General features: G+C 39.2%; 1 protein-coding gene across 2 annotated transcripts in view; it reads right to left on the bottom strand.

Moving 5' to 3' along the window:
* Positions 1 to 7365: 7365 nt before the first annotated feature.
* Positions 7366 to 23393, bottom strand: part of gabrb2a (gamma-aminobutyric acid type A receptor subunit beta2a) — a 52004-nt gene continuing 35976 nt past the window's right edge. The window contains exons 5-9 of one of the 2 annotated variants that reach the window (XM_042339900.1): positions 18928 to 19010; positions 13352 to 13489; positions 12275 to 12427; positions 10794 to 11035; positions 7366 to 9486 (exon numbers count right to left, since the gene is read on the bottom strand). In XM_042339900.1, coding sequence (XP_042195834.1) covers positions 9115 to 9486; positions 10794 to 11035; positions 12275 to 12427; positions 13352 to 13489; positions 18928 to 19010 — 988 coding nt within the window. In that variant the 3' untranslated portion in view covers positions 7366 to 9114. The remainder of the gene's footprint in view (positions 9487 to 10793; positions 11036 to 12274; positions 12428 to 13351; positions 13490 to 18927; positions 19011 to 23393) is intronic. The other variant, XM_042339901.1, reaches the window with a different exon arrangement.

The raw sequence follows: 23393 nt of genomic DNA, 5'->3' as shown, positions 1-23393 counted from the left end.
CAACGCACACTCTGGGCTCCCCCCAAGCCTTGCTCTTGCCAACCTGCGCTTAATACTTTCCAGATTAAGGTAAGCAGGATGTGTTCCTCCAGGGAGATAGAGCGCACTCCATTCCAGCAATCTATCTCTGGGATTTCCATGTGTAGGTGGGCTGCCTGGAATTCTTGGTTTAGTTTGGATACTCTTAAGCATTGTGATGGCTTTCCACACGTGTCAGGCTGACCGCAAAAAAAAATCAATGCTACCCTGCTATTCACAGTTGCTGTATACATACATACCTGTTACCCAGATAGCCTGCTATTTGACTAAAGATAATACATAGATGGATCTGGCAGCACTCAGTTCCACGATGGCGAGAGAGCATTCAATAAAAACACCAGGCCTGCAGCCAAGTGGCCATTTGTTGGTATTTTGAAAGCAGTACAAGGCTGAGTGATAGGGCCAATTGGAATGGTCTCAGCCAGGCATTTTCTGCCTCATATTGGCATTTCATCAACCAGCCAAAAAATCCAGGCTTCATCTGGTCTCAAACCAGATCAGATCTGAAGCTGTAAAGTGTCATGCCGCACTCGAGAAGTTAAACAATGGCTCACAGCCCTGGCTTAGAGAAACAGGAATGTGGAGAAATCAGGCGGCTTTGACTATTCCTTCTCTTGAGCAGAAATGAGATACGTCAAATACCACATTGTGTGTTTCGGGCGGAGCTGTTTAGAACCACAAAAAAAATTGAAATCCAAGTTTCAATAGCAGAGGTTCCACCGAAGAGCAGCAATCCAATCGGACAAATCACGGTGAAAACAGAAAATTAACAGCTCAGTGCAAAATTGTATCCCCTCCCATTTTTGGCAAATTTCTTTCTCACTGTTTTTAATACCCAACGGACAGTGAACTCCCTGCAAACCCTTTAAATTAGTATTAGATTCTCAGCTGTTTGTGGTGATCCAGAGAATTTTGTATCCAAAAGTACAATATAACAAATAACAAAGCTAATCTATCCTTCGGAGGAGACATTAAATCCAGGTTCCGTCTGCCTGTTCAGGGTGGACATTACAGATCCTGTGGAACTATTCAAAAAAGGAAGAGAGTTTACCTGGGGATCCTGGCCAACAATCTCCCAAATTAAACAATAGGTCATTTACTAAATAATTATTTGTATGACTTTTTGCAAAATTGGTTGCCACATTCATTCACCTGAAAAATAAACAGTCAATACTCACCCACCCTAGGGTACTCGCTCCCATCTTCTGAACAGCCACCTATTGCTATACTATCGACTGAATGGCCTCCTTCTGTGCTGTAAAGGTCTATGGTTCTATGGTATTTGTCGGCACAAGTTGTGGAATAAAACAAATCGACTGAGATTGCCTTGATTACTCTTTTAAAGTGCCGTTACATTTGACCACCAATAATGGAAAATTTAGTGAACCTCGGTCATGATTTAGAGAAACTTGCAACTTCTTCTGACACCCCAAACCAGTGGATGAGGTACTTGATTCAGATTGCAAAGGCCTTTAAGTGCCTGTGTACGAATGTGTTTCCCCAACAGGGGCTGGTGGGGCTGATCGTGTTTGTACCAAGTCCACTGGATTCCTTGGCGTTGCCGTTGTCCCTGCTGTTGGAGGCTGAGGGCAGGATGATTGCTGGAACGCTAAGTGATGGTCTCACAGTCGGCTAAGAGTTGAGAGCTGCAGATGCTCCTGTGTAAAATCACGTCTTTCACAGCCAGAGGCTAAATAAGTGGCTGGAAGTTGCTCAAGCTGCCCTTTGATGAAATGTGCAATTTGCCTACGAAGATCAAGGAAACAATTATTTTTCGCATCGCAGTCCCACCTGGCAATGGTATAACAATTGACCTGAAGCAATTAATGCATGAAGTCACATGTATCAAGTCATTTAAAACTGTTATGCTAGTCTCCATGACAATGATATATGCTGCATCCACTTAGATGCAGTGGCCTGTTGGAACTAAAGAATCCACTCCCTGTTGCGATACAAATAATTTGCAATTAGGCATTACTGTATTTCTGCTTTCCTTTTGAATCCTTTTCAAATCATTCAGGTTATTTTTTTTGACATCCGTTGTCTGTGCCTTTGAAGATTTAAACACCTGAAACAAGTGTCTCAAATTTTCTTGACTTTAAAGTTTTCTTATCATCATCATAATAATAATTCTTGCATTTGATATAGCGCCTCATCACGTCTTCGAGACGTCTCATAGTTTTGATATTGTTTGCGGTTCTAGTACAGAAAGAAATATGGAGGACAATCACACTTTAGTCCTTTTAAAATGTTCTTTATTTATATTGCATTAATTCTGGTCTCAAGAATTACACACTAGCCAACAGTAGTTATATTTACATGCAGAAATTTGCTGCAGAAAATTTAGTCAAGAAAATATTCCTTATGGCCCAACTCATTTACAATCAGTAGATTACCAACCCCCTATTCATTTGTACATTCCAACACTGACAATTTTCAAAGTAGTGGACATTAAACATCAATGTGGTAGTTAGTGTGTGTCCACTCTTCTTCTGCATTTACTTAGCAGTTGGAAAATGTGCATATTGTCCATACAGAAAAAGGCTACTTTTTTCAACTTATGATAAGGCTGATGAAAACTACTGCATGAAATAAAAGAATTCCCCTGCACTCCCCCCCCACCCCCACTGCCTCCCACACCCCCCCCAAAAAAATAAACAGCTCAGTCACAGCTGTGCTACTGGTTACTATAACTGAATAAAACAAAGCTCTAAACAATTAGGTTATCTATCAAGTGTGCGTTGGATACTTCCATTGATATTTACATTATTGTTTAAACACTTTAGCTTGTACCATGAAGCTGCTTGAGCATTCGCATTACATTAAAATACAAATTAGAAGTTAAAAATGTTCTTAAGAAATCTGCTTATATTTACAAGAATTCATCCCCAAGTGATGGCCATCGACAAGATGAATATTATATACACTTGGTAAAATGGCTTGAAGTACAGTGAAGGATGTTTCCCCCCCTCCCACCCCCAGCCCCATGAGAGACAATACTATGTTAAAGGGGAACATTTAGCAGGAAGTTCGATAGATGTACAGTTCTCATCTTCCCCTCCAAGTGCTCAGTAGTGTTAGTGGGATCTAATCTTGTACTGCTGAAATATAGTCAGTAGTAATTCTCATAACCCCAGGAGATACGCAAGGTGATATTTCATTTTATTGCAGCAGAAACGTCCTGCTAAAACATTAGGTGAGGGGAGTCCAAACGGAACTTATTCACCAATTGTCACTGCGTGCCGTGTGACGTCGCTCTGTTCTGTGGGCCAATTAGTAGCCCGTGGTTTAATATTTTAAACCAGTGACCTGATACGTTTCGTTTCCAGCAGAGAACAGAAAGCAGGCCAGTGATTGTAAAACACAATCAGATTGTTTGGTGAGGGAGACTCGATGGTATTTGGTGAGTGCAGCCATGAACCCATTACCTACTGTAAGCAGCGTGCATGAGCTTCAACGAAAGGTCACCCTACAGTACTCTGAATAAGCTCTTCAGCGACTGATAATTCTTCAACAGAAGGAGGCTGCTCAGAGTTGGGACACTTAATGGAAGGCAGGCACTTTACATTTAAAGGACTCATCCTACATTAACGCTCCCCTTTAAATCCATTCCTGACTTCTAATTTGCAATGTTTTTGCAGTTTGGTCAGCTTGAGATATGTTTGCATTGGTTTCTAGATTTAATGTGTCTCATTCAAAAGATCCACATTGGAAAAAACAAGGAAAAATAATTTCTAATCTAGTCTATGAGATATATAATCTAGCTACTGAAAAAGGAAGATTTTAAATTCAGTTTATTAAACTTTTAACTTTCAGATAAAGCAATATATTAGAAGTTCGTTCTACTATGATATGAATATATTCAAACAATTGAACAATGTTATGTGCTCAGATATTTTAATTTTAATTAATCTAATAATATCATCAGTTCTTATATTTATTTCCTGGCACTGAAGTACATGGTATAAATCCAAATCAGATATAGTGCAAAAGATGACATTTAGTGCAGAAGGGAGTATGAAATCTATAAAAGCTTGAACTATACAATAAACAAAGCCACTACTACAGAAACACTCTATAATCTGTTTAGGTAAACTAGGCTGGGCGAGGATGATAAGCCACTGAAATAAATGCACACGTAACATGGTAAAACATATGACAATGGGCTATTTATGGAGAGGTGCTAAGGCCACCTATCCGGTTGCATTGATACCATGTTGATGGCTTATTCAGTTGGTAAATGAACCTCTTTACATGTGTAACCTTGTTTATCGCTCAGACTTCAGTATTTTTTATTTACAGCTGTAGTGAATTGACTACACTTTTACTCCCCAATTCTGAAACATTGGAGGTAAAATAAGATTTGATAAACAGATCACATCCTCCCCGCCCTCTCCCATTATAAAGTACAGTATGAAGAAATTAGGATTTTGATACCTGATTGGAACTTGGGGTCAAGGGAAAGGGAGAATTAATATTTTATTCCAAATGGACAACAGATTAAATTGTCTTTCAAATTCAGATATCTCAGGAAAAAAAAGAGTCTCTTCAGAAAATGTCTGGTGATTAAATACTTTGATTTGATATCAGATTAGCCATTTAACCTGTCACATTGTTTCTTGTGCTGAATTTAGCCTGAGTCGCCTTATTGGAAAAGCTTGCACGTTAGGAGCTACAAGAAAAATAAGCGATAAACCAGTTACTCGAAAATGAGTTAATCTCTAATAAATCCATCTAAAATAGTTCATTACTGAGGCTGTTCTGAATTAGATGGACAATATTCACAATACTTGTTTTATATAATGTATGGAAGGGGGTGGGAGGGAGGGAGGGAGGGGAAAAAAAAGCATAACCTTTTGCAATGGGAACAGGATTGGGAGATGGCAGAACGGGGAACAGGAACATAGCTTCCTGGGGGAAGAGATGGGAAGAAGTGTGAAAGAATGAAAAATAATTGAAATTTCTGCAAACAGTTTTCAAGTGTATAAAAAGGAGTTCTCAAGCCCTGTAAAACACAACACTGTATCCGGATTTATCCTGAGTTATTTTGTTTCATTGACTATTGGCAATTATCATCGTTCTATGGATTTTGTACATTTGTTTGGTTTGCGAAAATGGCGAGTAACAAATATTTTGTCTGTACGTTGCTAAAGATCATAAGCAACCTTATTAGCTGTTAATTACCATTTTCTTCATGTTGGAGTTATTCATCCAAATCAGTTTCTATTCATTAGGATTATTAACTTAGAAGTATAGTGTCATGGCCCTTCTCATTAAAACCATTTGTCTGATGCAAGTGAGTTCAATTAGTCTCATACCATATATACAAATCGCAACTACCTTAAACAGGGTCAAGACCTATCCATACCAATGATATTTTTCATGTATAAAAGCTTTAGAGCAGGTTTAGGTAATTTAATGTGTTCAAAATATCAATTAATTGGTGTACAATTTCACATTGCTGGAGTTGCATTGTTGAACTAATTCTCGTCTCTTGCTGCCAGACAGCCGAAATTATTTGTTCTCTGTTACTTTTAATGAAAAAAGAGTAATAAGTACCTTTCAAAACTATGCAGAAGGATTTTTGGTTAAAAAAAATACTACTGCTTCGGTGGATATTTCCTATTGATATAACTTCGAACAATTTACTGAGTTCAATTGAGCTATTTCAGCAGACATAAAATTATACAATTTCTGACACACTGATGCCATGTCTGCTTGAGGTAAGATCACAGTAACATAGACTATCTATCAAATCTTGAACAGAACTGCGTTCGAGATCTAGATCGCATTTCAATATTGAATTAGCTAACGCCTCAAAGCTCTAAAACATCTTTTTAACATTTTAATATTTGTTGTCAAGAGTCTTAAACATCATTGGTAAATGTTCCGCTTGGAATTGACAGTGTACTTTCACACCACAGTTCAGAACCTTTGATGATTAAAGATCTGTCGCTTATAACATGGAACATATGCGGCAATCTTTAATCATCAAAGTACCATATAAAGAGCATGTTACATAATTTCACCCACTCCTGTTAATGTCATGTACGTGTCTACCAAATCAAGTTCTTGTTGTGCAATTTTGTCCATTGGGTTAAAAAAAAATCCCAAGTGAACAGAATTTATTGGGTGCGGAAAATCAGATTTGCATTTGTACGAACACAGTTCAAGAAACGTATTGCCATATAGGACACATCCAATGGCTATTCCTTGAAGTACCGAAATATTACATTGTGTTTCCATTCATGGCACTCTTTATACACTTGAAAACATAATGTTTAGTATTTATCCAACCCACTTTTTAATCCTGAAAATCTCTAAGAAATGTACAAACTATGCATTCCTTATGTAAAACATTTATAAAGTATTGAAACTAAATCAAAATGTTGCATGAATCTGCACTAAAACTAAAAAATACATACCACTACCTGCCCACAACTATATATATTTACAGACTGCTGTGAAACGCATGACAATAAGTAAGAGGAATTGTAGTCATGTGTTTCGAAGCTTCTTCAAGACACATAACGCCTGAATGGCTGGCTCCATGTGGAAACAGGAAACATGGATGGGAATGACAACTTAATGTGTCCAAGCCAAAGAAATATCATATTATATAGCACATCCCTTTTTACTCTCATTTCTGATATGACTGAAAACCAGACAGAACTCTGCCCAAACTAATTTCACCAGAGGGCTTTTATTAGGTGTCAGTGATAGCGAGACCTTCATTCTATCACTGTCTGGACTGGAATTGAGCCCTGAGTCCAAGAGAAAGGGTGAGCCACACTAGCAATCACCTTCTCAACAGGAAAGGGAGATAATCTTTATCTCCTCAGTCTGAGCTGGATTCAAACCCAGATCCCAAAGGAGAAAAGAGGTACCCTGTACACCAATCAACAACCTTCCTTCTAAAGGCAGAATACTTCCTATGTCTGTCTGAGCTGGGTTCAAAATCCTGTCCCATTCACATCACTCAGCTACTCCCGTCGATGATATAAAACAACTTTATCTGATTTGTCTGAGCCGCATTTGAACTAACATTCAAAAGGAAATGTCCAGCACATCTTCAGCAACTTAGGAGATCTTTATCTTAATTGTCTGGGCTGGTTTTTATCTGAGGACTAAGCTCAGAGAGAATAGGGTGCTATCCTGCTGCATTACTCAATTATTTGTGGTGATAACCGTATAAACCTGAATCGCAATCAAATTGTTACTTTGCTGGGGAATACTTTCTTGGAGATTGTTTATCTTTGCCACTTACACCATAAGTACCTCTACAATGACAACAATGGACACCTGGGACCAATTTTGCCTGTGGGAAAATATACTAGTAATTTACAACATATAAATTTACAACATTTAAAATCAATATATAACTTTTGCTCAGCCTCCTGGAGGCCTATGTTTAAGAGATATGTAAACGTATGAAACTGAAAGTGCTCCCTTTACAACTATTCCACAATAATGGGAAATACATTACCTTTCTATCCCTTTTCAATGGGACATACTTAAGTTTAAACAATTCAAGTAACTTAACACTGATTCCAACCCTGTGATTGTAGTTGCAGATTACAGCTAGCAAGTTATACAGGGCTTTGTAGGAAGAAGGAAAATAGTGGCCAAAGCCACAATAGAAACATGATCTGCAACTCAATAAATACAAAGTGTGCGTTTTAATTAAACAAAGAGAACAATAATTTGGCACATGTTAAAAATTACAAAAAAATAAAGTTGATGTGATTCTAAGGAGACATTGTTTTTCAACCCAGAATAGAGAATGCTGTTGGAATGTAAGTCCTATTGATGCTTAAATACTGTACATTAGGATTGAAATTAAAAAATGTGTTTCGTTTTCTAAAACTGGTGATCAGATAGGCTCCCTGTATATTTGTCAGCTCACTCCAAAGCTTCTACCTTGAGTCACACGATTCTATACGTGAGCAAATTCATTTACCCCGCTTTCCATCGCTGTTGGACATTGTTATAGTGTTCTTTTGATCATCTCCACATTGTAGAAACATAGCAAATTAGAATACTGCTTTCACGAGGTGAGGACTGAATTAGACACCGTCTGTTACAATGAGGATCTCCAAATGATATTGAAAAGTAATCGATCAGACTTGCAATATTTAAAATCTGATAGAGAGTCACAGACTTTGCTCGCCAAGAGGCTTGCATGAATTTCAATCCCACTGCGTAAGAGAAGGAATTTGCAACTTGATTGCAGACATTGGCTGGTTTTCCTGCCCTTTCGTAGTCAGTATAGAAAAATCCCACTTGTTAGTTTAGTTGTATGAATTAATCATCGATTCTACAGACATGGCATATGTGATCATTGACACTGTATCAATTGAAATGCCCAGAAATACATGTCCAGATGTCAGATCGATATAGAGGCTCAATTCGATGAGCTTTTACGTGGTCTGCTACAGGGAAAAAGGGGGGATTGCAGTTCCAGTTCTATTGTTAGTAACTTTGCTGGTCTGTTCTAAATTGTGGGTCACAGTATCTTCAGTGGGACACAGCTACACTCCTTTGTCTACGTTAATAACTGATGTCAATCGCCCTGCATGCAGAGTCATTGGAAAGTTGAATATATGGTGACTCCTAGATGCTTAAAAGAAAGGAAATGCTGGCCTGGAGTAAACACATTTACTCACCAATAATTAACTGAAAGACGAAATATTTGCCTTATAATGTAAAATAACAACTAAATATTGGCGTCAGCTGCTCCATTCTAAACCATGATCTTTTTAAACTAATGGTATATTTTGATGTGATGGTGGTGTCATCTGCTTCTGTGCAACATCTTTTTTTTATATATAAAGTAAACAAAAAAAACCTCCACAATGTATCAAGCGTAAGAGATGGAACTATCAGCCCAAATGAGTATCAATAAAAACGGAAACAGAACCAATGAAGAGTCCAAATCGAGCCAGCCATTAAGGAGTTAAAGTGCATGCAAAATTTTGTCCTGAACAATCTCAGTTTCAAAACGAAGGTTCCACTTTTGCTGCGAAACAAATAATTTTTTTTGTGGAAAGACACTGTCTGTGCACATTCTTCAGCTTAATTGACATAATAGAGCCAGTAGACCACATTGAAGAACCCAAAAACGAGGGGAAAGATCATCCGTGACCACTTGTCAATGGCGTTCACATCAGTCAAATCAGGTATGTTGATTTTCAACTGCGAAGCGCGCCTCCTTAGCCGGCTCTTCTTTTGGGCCACGTGTCTTTCCAAAGCGCTCCTGCCAAAGCCGTGCCTGGACAATCCTGACTTCCTGTACTGGATCCCGGACGTGTCGTACGGCATCATGGTGCTCCTGGGATCGGTGATCCCCATCGTCATCTCGGCCGCGCTCATCTCGTTCTTAATTTCAAGCGTGCTCAGCAGAATGTTTTCGTGTGGATCCATCTGGGAATGAAAAGGATGACAACTCTGTAAGATAAGGGAAACATTGATTTTGTAGTTTTTCTTTTCTGTTTGGCCGGTGTTTTCTTTTTTTTCTGAAATTGAGACAGCAGGTGAAATATGAAGAGCGGTAAAAAAAATCAGTGAAGAGATGGAACTCTTAGCAAAACGATACAGACAAAGACGGACGAATGGACTAGTAGATGAGCAAAGCTTGTGCAGCAAACAACACAGTAGTGTACAGGCAAATACGTTTCTAATATCGAAATCAACAATTATTCCTGACAAGTGAAAACCGTCATTATTTCGATTATTCTGCCCGACCTTGGGTAAATTTACACACTGGTTATGTAAGGCTGCTTGACAAGGTCAAGACTGAGCACGAGCTGAAAGTATTCCCAGCTCACGCTTGGAAGGTAACAATTATTTTGAATCCAAAGGCATTCCCATTACTTCTGGTTAAATAACTTGCGTGATGGCAACAGCATCTAAATTAGACCCACAGATCTCAGGATCTGAAGTCTACGCGTACACAAAAGGAAAAATAACGGCGCATGGCAATTATCTGCGAATTCTTATGTTTGTGAACGCTTATGCAACAGGACTGGATAGAGCAAGCTGTTAATGCACAAAATGCACTGTTGTGGATTGTATATTCTGTGAAGCGCTTTGAGACATCTTGAAGACGTGATAAGGCGCTATATCAAATGCAAGGTTTATTATTATTATTTATTGCTTTTTATCATTCTTTCTACATCTCTAATAGAGGCACTGAGTGTAGCCAATAAAATAATAAACAAACAATTAAAAATTGATAAGATTTGATAAGAATAATGGGACAGTTATTTCTTTTGCTGATAACTGTACAACCAAAAAAACCACCTCGATTTTCTGGGGATAGCAGAGAAATTTAAGGCCAGGAAATAATTCTGGATGTGTTCACTGAATTGTATCTCATGTAGAGATGCAGGAGATCTAATATTTAATTCAGCAAAGAAATAAAGAGAAGTGGAACAAACACGAGGTTACGTTTGCTTGATATGCACAGAATTTGTGTTTCTCCTTTAACTGTGGTGCTCAACTAATTCCCTTTAGTTGGCTGCAAATTTCATTGGATGCCTGCAGGCAAAGTCCAGAGAAAGGTAGATGTTTCACTGCACAATTGGGCATTCACTCCAGGAGACAAAGTACATTAGGATTGACCACTAATAATTGTCAAGGTGTATACTTTGTACAACCGTTATAATTACAAACTGCTCCTGTCTCCCTGATCCATCCATTCAACCCCCCCCCACCCCCATTCCGCTCTGCCACATCCGATAAAAAAAATATACCTTAGCTTCTGCTCTCATTTTCTCATTGTTGGCACTCGCTGTCTTCTCCGCTATCTTCTTCTGGCGTTGTGGCCCTCTCCCAAAAAAGATATAGTTCACCAGGGCATACTCCAGCAGGGCCAGGAACACGAATACAAAACAGCCCATCAAGTACATGTCAATGGCTTTGACATAGGGGATTTTTGGAAGGGTTTCTCGTAAATGGGTGTTGATTGTGGTCATAGTAAGCACCGTTGTAATACCTGCAAAGTGTTGGGACACAAAAATATATCATGCGTTGGAGCATTGTGGAGCATTTTGTGGACGTTTCGGCCACAATATATACAGTCAATTCAATTGACAGTATATTCTGTGAAGCGCTTTGAAACATCTTAGAAGACGTGATAAGGCGCTGTATCAAATGCAAGGATTATTATTATCATTTATGCACCAATAATCAGTTTAAACAATTACAATTTGACGCAACAAAATTAATAGTAAATTCGCAGGCGTTTATGTGCCAACAATGGTCAGAAGAGTCCAGAGTTAAAGAAGTGGCTGCAGGAAACAATTAGGACTAGAAACAAGGATGGTTGGGATATGGATTCAAAAGTTCTTCAAGACTTTTCTTAACAGGAAAGTAATCAACATTAGATCAGTAAAAGGGAGCCCTGTTAACGCTGTTGATGACAAACACTGAAATGACCAGCAAAGAAGGTGGTTTAAGCATGAGGGATGGTAGATTTGTCAATGGTCAATTTGGTCTGAGAGACCCCTATTTATAATAATAATCCTTTGCCGTTCAATTAGAAAGTGACCAATTAGCGGTGGTTCCAATGTGATGTACAGTCTTGGGCCTCTTGTGATTGGATGGACACTCCACCCATTCGCAAGCAGTCCCAGCTGTCATTCAATTGTGAATTGACTCTTCCCATTCCATCCATCTCTCGTTTCTTCCCCGTTCCTCGGTGCCCCCTCACACCACTGATTGACAACCCAACTCCAGGCGCTCGCGAATGGCTGGAGTCCGCTGTCAATCAATTGCAATTTGTCTCCTCCCATCTCTATCCTGTAGCTCAGTGGTTAGAGCACTCGCTTTGCAAGTGAGAGACCTGAGTTCAATTCCAGGCAGAGGGCCAAACCTTGGGCAAGTTTCCTTACCCCACACAGAGCCTAATAATAATCCCTCCAAAACCAAAAACAATAATAAATTGGTCATTTTCAATCTACGACTGTTTGTGGGACATTGCTGTGCGCAAATTGGCTGCCGCATTCGCCCACAAATATACAGTCAATTCACTTTACAGTATATTCAGTGAAGTGCTTTGAGACGTCCTCCCGACGTGAAAAGAGCTATATTAAATGCAAGGATTATTATTATTATTATTATTATCCTGGAGGCCTACTAATTTTTCCAAAAGAGAGAGACCAAAGTATACACAGGTACAGACAAAGAGAATAAATGATAATAAGACGGCAATGCAGGAGTTTAAAAGTCATACCTAAAGCAACTCGTGCAGCAGAAGCATCGTAATTAATCCAGAAAGACACCCACGAGAGGATGGTGATCAGTATCGAGGGCATGTAGGTTTGCAGGATGAAGTAGCCAATGTTTCTTTTGAGCTTGAAACTGAGGGAGAGCCTAGGGTAAGAACCTGAAAAGCAATTATTTTATGGAATAAGTTTTAACAAGTCGAATCTTATGTTCATGCTCACTCCCGAAACACACACATCCTGCTCTACCCATACGGTGCTCGAGGTCCATAATGTTACTGCCATTGATATAATTCCCCATAATCAGTTACATATACATTAATGGATATCTGAGTAATTGCTGGAAAACTATGGTTTAATTGCTACAGTTGATTACATTGACATAATCCGGTCTATCCTGACAGCAGTAACCTGCCAGGCTGGTATCATTCCAGGAATCCTATAATGCCTCGCCCACAAAATACACAGTCAATTCACTTTTCAGTGTATCCCGTGAAGCGCTTTGAGACGTCTTGAAGACGTGATAAGGCGCTATATCAAATGCAAGGTTTATTATTATTATTGCTGTACTCTCCATTGCTGATATCACCTTTTTTTTTAGTTTGGTCACTAGAATTCCACATAGAACTCCAAATATGGGTCTATCACGTAAATTCAACATTACCTCCTTACTTTTATACTCTACCCTTTGGATATAAAATCATGGACCCCATTGGTATTTTGTGTGGCCCCATCTAACTGTGCCTTTTTTTATATATAGATTTGTGGATCAGATTCTACAGATCCCTTTGGTTCTTTGTTCCTACCTTCTAGGCTAGAGACAGTTTCTTTATTTTTTCTACCAGAGTGAATTACTTCACATTACTTCTGTGCTGAACTTCTTTGGCCGTTCATCTGCCCATTCTGCTCGCCTATTTCTATCTTCCTGCATTTGGTTGCATTCCTTTACCAGATCAGCTCCCCCCTCCAAGTTTGGTGCCATCTGCAAATTGTGACACCACATCACATCACACCTCCTCCTTCGCCCCCGCCACCACCTCCCCCCTTCCCCCCTCCGCTACCTCAATCCAAATAATTAATAATACCTGTAGAAAAAACAACGTTCTTGGATATTAGGTGGTAATCAACAATAGAAAACTGTGGCAACTCAATCTTTTCCACTCCAGTCACTGCGTTATCACCTCCACGCCAGTAGAACTCAATGTCATCTGTAGTGTATCCATCTGGAGGATAATAGGGACATGAATTGCTTGGATAAATAACATCTATCACTTTCTGATGCCCGACACTATCAACCCGTAGTAGCGGTAATCAAATTCAAAGCACAACATATTCTGTACCACGGGATCTATGGACACTGAGTCAAGCAATGTTTAAGCCTTTGGACTCAACAAGCACCTGCAGTTAGTCAAATGCGATGACAGTATTTCTCTTTATCGCTGCATTAATAAGTACTGAACTTCATTCTTTAGTGGTACAGCGCTTTGCAAGTGCTTGGTATGCGGTTGCTAAGGCAACATGCATTAGTACGTGAAGAGGTGTTAAAAATGTACATTAATCTTTGGATAGTTGTGTGGCAACTAATTATTCCTGTATGATAATACACGAGGATTACAATTGTTCAAAAAAAAATTAGGCCAAACGTTATAGTGACTGACAGTATTTGCTCCAGGATTGCCATATTCTAAAAAAAAATCCAAATTTGCCGTGTCTTGAGTTCAGCAACAAACAGAGCAAGAACAATAACGTTCTAAAACACACCAGTGAAATACAGCCATTAATCCAACAAGTTTATCCATTATGTCTGCATCTGGGATTGCGGTGAGTTCCTTTTTTTTTATTTGTCCCCAGATTTAGTTTAAAAAATATAGTCGCCCTAATGTTCCTTTGAGAAATTAGTTGGACCCAGCTGCAAATTGGCTGTTAGTGGACATGAGTCTATAAGCACAGAGTGCGTGTAATACTGTGTTGACCTGATGCCTTGGAAGTGGAACCAAACAATATTTTTCCGCAAAGCTAATAGGATCTTTTGGATCCGAGAGACTGTGTTGTAATGTGGTTGCCACGTAACTGATTTTTTGATTGAATTCAGAAATTTACAAGTGAAAAGCAAATACATACTCCTCGTCCAATGTATCAGTTACTAAACAAGAAAAATAACAAACAATGTTTATCGCTAGACAGTAAATCGTGCGCACCATTCTTTGCTAGACTGTTCAATTCCTAAAATTAAAGCAAGTGCAATATCAAAATTCAGGGGCTAAGGTACAATATCCTGTTAATAGAACCGAGTACTATAATGGAGATTCTTATGAATCTCTAATGTTCTAATGAATCTACAATATACAGATGTTATGAGTGATAGTGAACACATGATTATTGGAACAGTCAGTTCTATAACTATAATTAGCAGCACCTAATTTATTTTTGTCCCGCGAGATGCATTTTTCTTCACAACTGGTATGCGGATTAAGTGTTACTCTGCAGTGCATTGCTGGTTTTCAGCGTGCTCATAGTCTGGAAATTGCGTGTCACCTAAATGTTCCACACTATGAAAGATTATTTGGTAATAGTCTTGCTAATGAGTTGTCATCCACGGGCATTAAATTAATGTCTTATCGAATGTAATGAAAATAGGCAGCAGTCCTAGCGAGCATAAGATGTGTGACTGAAAGATTCAACTTTCAGATATTGAATTTAGTTTGCAGCTTGATATGACCCAGCACGTATCTTACCAGGAACGATATCCACTGTACATTGCAATAAAGCATACTCCTAAAAGTTAACCTAACGAGCTTAACAATTTTATGGTGACTGCAGTTTAGCTTAGGCTTTAACTGTATATGCTAAACACATCAATATTTTGCAGATGTGAAATTAATTGAAATGCATTCATGACACTTTATTTTGGATTACTGTGCTATTTTCATTTCACTTTTTCATTTTTTTTTATTGACCGTGTCTGAATGCAAGTAGCAAACAGATTTTTCCAATAATCTCTCCGACAATTTGACACAGTTCCAAGGTCAACGGGAGCAAATGCATCAAATTCATGAGGTTTGGAAATGCCTATTCAAAACTATTTTGCTGCCCTCCAGAACACTCGATAACTTGGCAATTATTTTGTTTCTCCGCACAAATGAAAAGCATTACTGCAGCAATTCACACGCATGGAAAACACTCTTATCACCGAATGAACCTGTTCATTTAGGCCTCAAGAGGTCAAACAAATAATTATTAGCTTGAACGTGGCAAGGCTGTAATTTTCGATAACATTTTATTTGCTTCTATATGTAGTACCTGGGCATGTCTTTCTCAGCATAATTGCATGACAGGGAAGGACAAAAGATCAGACTGTTGTTGCCCCTGAAATAATATATTTCCTGTGGTTCATTTTACATTTAATTTTGCTTTAGATATCACGTCTTGCTTTTTCCGAAAGACAAGGGAACTATTGATCAAAAGCTCCGACGTTAACCTAATTTAGATAAGCGGTATCTTGATGCAGCGATTGATTAAAAGGCAGTTTATAAACTGAAACAAAAAATATTAATGTTGAACTACCGACTGTCACATATGTTATTTTTTCATTTCAATGTACCTTTCTGCCCTGCGACACACACAGTCAGGAATTTCCCTCTCACAGAGGAAGTGTGTCCCCACGCTCGGCCCGCCCCACCATCGCCAGTCAGTCCATCAGCCTCTCTGACCCCACCCTTTGGAACTCTAACCCACAGTCCCTTCACCTCACCCCCTCCCTTGCCTCCTTCAAAGCACATCTCAAGATCCTCCTCCTCAATCGCACCTTCGTCCAACCTCCTACCAGTACCCTCCCTGTCCTCCTCCCTTCCGGATCCCAAGCCCCTCGCCCAGCTCGGGTCCAAATCCCTGACTCTCCAGCGCCTTGGGACGTCCTCCCAACGTGAAAGGCGCTGTGCACATGTCATTTTGTATTTGTACTGGATGCATTGACTTGGGCCAGCGAGCACACAAGGGAGCAATCGAGACTTGGGTTCTAGGCAGAGGAAGCACACAGCAGAGTTCACTGATGGTAGGCACATTGGCAGGGTGTAATATTAATCTCTAATATCAAACATCTCCAGATGAATTCAGAGTTCTATACAAATCCTTGTACCCTGAGGGCTTGTCGGTCAGACATGTCATTGACCCTTGCTACTGCTCAGTATTCAAAGAACAAGGTCAAACATGTGGTTGATCGACTGGAAGAATTGGCTAAAGATGACCTTTGTGGGATTCAAGTTATAGCGCCACTATTGTTATGACAGGTACATAGCTATGGGCTACTTCTACCTCTTCCACAAGCCACAAGATTCTCCAACACAAAGCTGGATAGATATGAGTCAGAAAACAGTTCCATTATTTGTTTTCATATTGATTTCTTAGTCACTGAAAACACAAGCACTTAACAATAAGTAATCTGTACATTCAAATCAATCATAAATAAGTATTCTGGCCTGTTCTAATCTACCTGTTCCAAGAAAATTAATAAGATACAAAACAATAACCTGAGATACGATCGATTGACCTATTCAATTCGATAAAAGTTTGTGTCATTGCCATAGATTTGCAGGGAGTGCAGATCGAGTACATGTGCTTTACATGTTTATTTTTGGGAGGATGTGCAGAGAGGAAACAGAAGTGAGAACAACAACAGTTGTTCAGCGGCAACAACAACACAGTAATATGAGGAAAGCTAGGGCCAAGTTAGTGATATATTTTTGGTCATTGAACTCACATCAGAAGGAATGAGCAACATTTCAAAGGTAGGGCGGAACATAGAGGAAATCCATTACCTTCTTGATCAAATAATTATGAAATACTGACAATGACATTCATGATTTAGTATGGAAATAAAACTGATAGAATAGTAATAGTGAGTGAGCCCATTTCAGTAGATTTTAATGTGGAGTACGATTCGAAAAATCGCCCGGTTGGTAACACCGCTTGAGTAGATAATCAATGATAGAGATTGGTTAGAAGAATCAAGAACTAATACATGAGTCAATTGTGCGTGTCTTATACAGAACGTGACCATAACATTGAATCACTGAAAGAATTCATGCATGGCGAAGAAGACTGAAAATGAAATGCTCACCAATGTTATGAAACTTTCAACTCAGTTTGTTAACAAACAAATAGATCCATGTTGGCTTGTAGCCACAAACATGAAGCAATCAACCCTGGAGGTATTTTTCTGCAGAAATCACTTAATATTATTGTTACAATAGCGTTAGATTGTGTTTCCGTGTAAACCAGCAGTGAACATCTACCGTTACATAATGTTTATGTACAATGTTCATTACATTAGTGTTAATGTTAATGTTAAATGCTGCTTGTCTTCATATTGGTATTGTTCATACTGTACTGCACAGCGAATGTTACCAAGATTGCCTTTTCAATATTAACATGATTGCCTTCTGCACAAAAGAAAACACTATGCTACGATTATCTGATGATAACGTGATTGTCTTTTGATGTTAATGTGATTGCGTTAACGTTTGCATTTCAATTAAATACAATGCTAACACGATTGGCTTCACAAATACTCTCTCTGTATAAAATCGTCACCTGGGTACTTAGACTAACCCAGACCAGTCCCTTGGATCCCTGCAATATATAAGCTCCACTGTCTTTGCATCAAGTGGAAAGGCAGAAAGAGTCAGGTTATTGGGGACAGTGCTTCACGCTTACTTTTCCCAGATGAAAAATTGATGCAAAGCTGTCTTCAATCAACACAATAAAGCCAGAAAAAAGGAGGCTCTTATTATGAATTCTAGTGTTCCTAAGAGAGATTCATAGATTCATAGATTCATAGAATGTTACGGCACAGAAGGAGGCCATTCAGCCCATCGAGTCTGTGCGGCTCTTTGACAGAGCGTCACTCTCACTAACCCCAATCACCAGCTTTCTCCCCATAACCCTGCAAACCCGTCTTCCCCAGATACCTGTCCAGTTCTCTCTTAAAAGCTATTATCGAATCGGACTTCACTTCCCTTTCAGGCAGATCATTCCAAATTCCAACAATACTGTTGGTTCTTATTTCTCACTGTGAGTGGTGGAGTAATTAGTACTTTATTAAGGTTAATTTAACAAATCTAATGTTTAACAAACACTGTACAAAGTATTCACCTTCATATATCTGAAGAGCGGTTGAACTCTTCAATATATGAAAATGTGTACTTTGTACATTTACCTGAACATAACTAATTACAATAGAATAACAGTCTGTCTAATTTTCATGCATCCTTGTTTCAAATATGTGAGTTGAAAAAATCTGTCAATAAAACGTCACTCTAATTGTTAATGTAATTCAAAGCACTGTGCAATCAGGCAGACACTCACAGATTTGTCTCTTAATCTGATAAACGCCATCAAAAGCGAGGACATCTCATACCTATTCCAATGCTGTTCTCACCCAAAGAGCTAATCATACGCATTTACCAAGAGAGATTGCTGGATGTGAATCAAATCAAATCAATCAATCAATCAATCAATCACTCATACTACCTATTTTGTGGTGAATCTCTACCAAACCTGCGGCGTAAAATTGTAATACTAATGTTTCATTTGCAAATGGTTTGGTGATAAACATGGGGTCAGGTTGAGGGTCAGAGAGTGGGGTAAACGATGGTTTACTTACAGCTCTCTATTTCAAGTGTACAGTTCTGCTCGTCTAACGGGTATCTCCGCAGGTCCATCATGCAAGCCGCCGTCGTAGTGATTCTACAAAGAAAACAATGCAGGTTGCTTAGATGGTGTTCGACAGGAAATAAGTCATGCTATCAATAGGCATCAATAGATTCCAGATGAGCCGTCATTCCCTCTGATAGAGATGATCTCAGGTTTCACAAAACACTACTTTCATCCAGAAATATTTTAGGGAGGAAATATTTTTGAGTAGAACAGTTCTTTCCTTTTGCATTTGGGAAAAGTTATTTTCATCAATTGTGGTGAATTGCGACTGCAGTGTTAATGACCTCTTTAAAACATACATTATTGGGGTAAGCTCTGCTCTACGTGAACCTTACTTTGTTTTTTTAAATATACATTTGAATATTCCAATTGCTTCTTAGACGTACTGACAGAACCTATTGGAAACCCATGGGCTTCTGATCGGGGAAAGGGCATTTTGCTGTTAAGCTTCTGGATGTTTGTTTGCTAATATTTGTTGGATCCACAGTCAGTCTTGGCCTAAAGAGTGTTGGCTTTGTTTTGCTGCTATAGGATTGATGAACAGCAAACGACGGGCCTCATTGTGTAGACCTCAGACTAGTCAATGATCACCAGACTTTCATCCACAAAACTCCGAACCGATTCCCACTCTTCACTGAGCTGTGGGAGGGCGCTGTTCGAGCTTGCTTTCCTGGCTGGCAGATCAAGGAGCAGAACTGATTAAACTACACCGAAGCTTTATTGCCTTGCTATTCTTAAACAAGAACCATTGTGAGTGCAGAAGGGCGATCGAGTGGTGTAGCCACTTAAAAGAAAAAAATTAAAAAGAGTATAAAGCTGACTGATTTAATGCTTTATCATAACACTATGCAATAATTTAAAAGTCTTTAATGGACACTATTTTTAGGGACGACACGAATATTGATTTCTCTTCTAATTAGAGAGTAAATCCAGCTGAAAGAGGCAATGCATAACATCGCATTAGCCTATATGCCTTTCAGCGTGGGAGATAACATTGCGGTGCAGAATAAAATAATATAATGTATAAAGCAAGAGGAGTTATTACCCCTTCTCTGTCCTGTACAATGTTCATTTGTAGCTAATTAACTAATTTCAGGCCTGTGGGAAATAAGACACTGGTGTGAATGATGGGCGTCTCTGCTTTCAAGAAGAGATGTAAGACTAAGCACGTATAAGAAGCCGACTGACTGAGCGCTCCAATACATTCAGAACATGTATGGCTCAGTGAGTAAATCCTCTAATTGTAAATATGAAGAATAATTGTGTGTTCGATTAGAATACTGAATAAGTCAAAAGTTATTTCGAGTTCGTCCTTAAGGCAAAATATCCCTTCATACGGATTACTATCTGTTAATATTAATAGCTTTCACAGTTTAATAAAGAGTAATTTCCCAACAAGTTCCACTGGGGGTCTTAAAATAAATTATTTGAGCAATTCGAGGGCAAGAAATATACAGTTACCACTGAAATATATAGTTACATGATGATTACCATTCAAAAAGCTGTTCTAAAGCAAAGTTGTACCTGGGTATTATTTATCAGTTATAGACCGGAATAAAAGTGATATCGATAAAATGCAATTTCAGACTGGCTCAACTAAATGGTCAGAGCAGAACATTTATTGTGCATTGAAAAATGAACAGAAAATAGCCAAAAGTTAACAGAGGTTTGTTCAAGCAACAGAATTACCTGTCACTATAAATTGCCCAAAGCACATCAGTTTACTGAATGTCGGCTATTACTAAATTAATTCAGTCTCTCAAGAGTGTTTTTTAAAAGCTTGGACTATCATTGTGATTTCATAAGTCTCTGGAGCTTCATGTTTCTCGAACACATCACCTTTCAGTTTAAAAGGCAATTTATTAAATGCTTATACTGTCCATTTTTAAAGAATTCTACAACAGAACCAATTCATTGATGAGATAACAGCTAAAACCGTTAAAGCAGGCAGCGCAAATACTATACTGAGACATCTTAAATTCCAATAATGATTAATCTATATTGAATATTAATATTGGTCTTTAGGATAAATATCCCCATCAAAAATGCTCAAGATCTGAAGCGACGATATGCAATGCTGTGTTTCTGCCGACAGTTTGGGAAATACGGAGAACATGGAAGTCCTACTGCAGAAGCCAGTCAAAGCATACTGCAGTTATTTGTGTTTTAAATAACAAAGGAAGGCGGATTTTTCAGATGAATAGTTAGAGATAGGATTGATGTAAGACCCTGTAGCTCTGTCTGAATCAATCTCGTCAAACCTGTTTGAAATAAATCTTTTGAAAGTTTTGCACAGAGAGAGAGAGAGAGAGAGAAATGCTAGAAAACTACAGCACACGGACCAGGCTCTTATCTGATAGTCAGGATCCAGTGCTGGAAGCAAAGTTGGATTGCTTCTGGCAATAAAAGTGATTACAACAACAACAACTTGCCTTTATACAGTGCCCCTCACGCAGGATAGCGTCCCAGAGCGCTCGACAGGGGCAGAGTGTGACGGCGAGCTGGGAGGAGGGGGGAGGTGACCGTACGTACAGTCGAATAGGAAGGTCTTCAGGTGCGACCTGAAGATGTGGAAGGAAAGGGGAGAGGCGGGGAGGATAGAGGAAGAGTGTTCTTCCACAGTTTTGGGGCGTAGATTAATTACAGAGAGGAGCCTGGTTTAGAGTTCCTCCTCTGGATCTCATTGGTAGGGGGAGGCTGTTTTGGCACACCACAAATATAAATAGATCTTAACCCCCAGTGCTGATCACCCACGTGGCTGGCTTCCATCAAGGAAGTGGCGGCTGGGACCGGAATGCGCAGTGTGACTATCCTCGCTCAGTCAAGTACCCTGATTCAGGATTGTCAGCGCTGCAAAGTTTCCGCTTGGGCAACTCCCAAGAGCATTTAACATTGGTCTGAGTGCCTTTGGAAGGCAGAGCAATCTATCTCCATTTCCTAGTCGCTGTGAATATCTTTATAGATCACAAAATCATATTCAGCAGCTGCTACAGCCGTGTCTTACGCACTGTCAGGGACAAAACCTCTTGCAAGACATTTTTTCAGAGTTACGTTCTGGAACATGATGCCATAGGATCGCATCGACTGCCTAAATATTATATAACTTAGTCACCCATCAAAACTGCAGTGGGATTCTGCGGATGGATGAGCATGACTTAAACTGTTCCTGGATGTGATGCAATTTTTCCATTTCTCTTTTCCTCCCCGATATGGGGCAGTTTGTTTTGCTGCAAAGGTTGAATTTCGCTAAATTCATTATTTCTTACAAAATGCCTCTGAACTGTTTTCGTTTATTCAGTGTAGCTTTTTTTCCCTTGTTCTCTCGTGGCTGCCCCCACTCTCTGGAACTCCATGCGAGGTTGCCTCCATCTCTGCCCTTCCCTCCCCACCTTGAAAGTCTGACTAAAGGCCGTTCTTTTCGTCCTGGCTTTTGATCACCTTTCTGCTCCCATCCCTCAGCTTCTCCTTCCCTTTTCTCTTCCCTTCCTCAGCTCGGGTCCCAGTCAACTCTGTGAAGGGCTTTGAGACGTCCTCACAATATGAAAAACACTATATCAAATGCAAGGGTTATTATTCTAAGTATATATTTAACTCCACATAATGTCGTTTTTCATTATAATTACCAATATTGTTAATGGCTTCCTGCTATCCATTTCTTTACTACATTTCACATCATCAGGATATCCCTTGATGGTTGGATATAATTCTATATCTTCACCTTCCACCTTTCATATTAGATCACTGTTGCTAAAGCCAAGGGAATTTCATCAGTTATTGTACATGCAATGACATTAATCAATTAAGGGCCTTAGCACCAATAATACTACGTAGCCATTATACTTCCGCTATTCCCAAAGTACTCAACAAGATTCTAAATTACAGTTCACACTTTGCTGTTAATCCCTACAAAGTGTGCAGTAGGTTTACACTCACAATTTTTTTGGTTACCAGGGATGAAGCGCATACAAAATAGCTCACTGCCTTCAGAAGAAAGGATCGAAAATTCGGCAAAGTGCAGTTTAAAAGGCTGCACTGTAGAATTTTTCATTATCACCAATTGGATAACAAGCTTCTTTTAGTGTTCTCAAGAGCTCAGCAAAAGGACGAGAAGATAATATTCAAATCTTGGGCAGATTTGGAGTTCATAGAATTAAGAGTAGTTAGTCAAAAAGGTGTTTAGTATGAGAGGGGAAACGGAGCTTTTTTTTAGCAAAGGAGCAGATCATAGAATTATACAATTATACAGCACAGAAGGAGGCCATTTGGCCCATCGTGTCTGTGCTGTCTCTTTGAGAAGATCTGTCCAATTCAACCCCACTCCCCTGCTCTCTCCCCATAGCCCTGAAAACTTGTCCTGCCCAAAGATGTGAAAACTCCATCTGAAGTTGGAGGAGATTGAATCAATATAACTGT

This window comes from Callorhinchus milii, unplaced genomic scaffold (genome assembly GCF_018977255.1).
Source record: "Callorhinchus milii isolate IMCB2004 unplaced genomic scaffold, IMCB_Cmil_1.0 Scaffold13, whole genome shotgun sequence".
Taxonomy (NCBI): Eukaryota; Metazoa; Chordata; class Chondrichthyes; order Chimaeriformes; family Callorhinchidae; genus Callorhinchus; species Callorhinchus milii.
The sequence above is the reverse complement of the archived record's forward strand: the minus strand, read 5'-3'. Positions and strand labels throughout refer to the sequence as shown.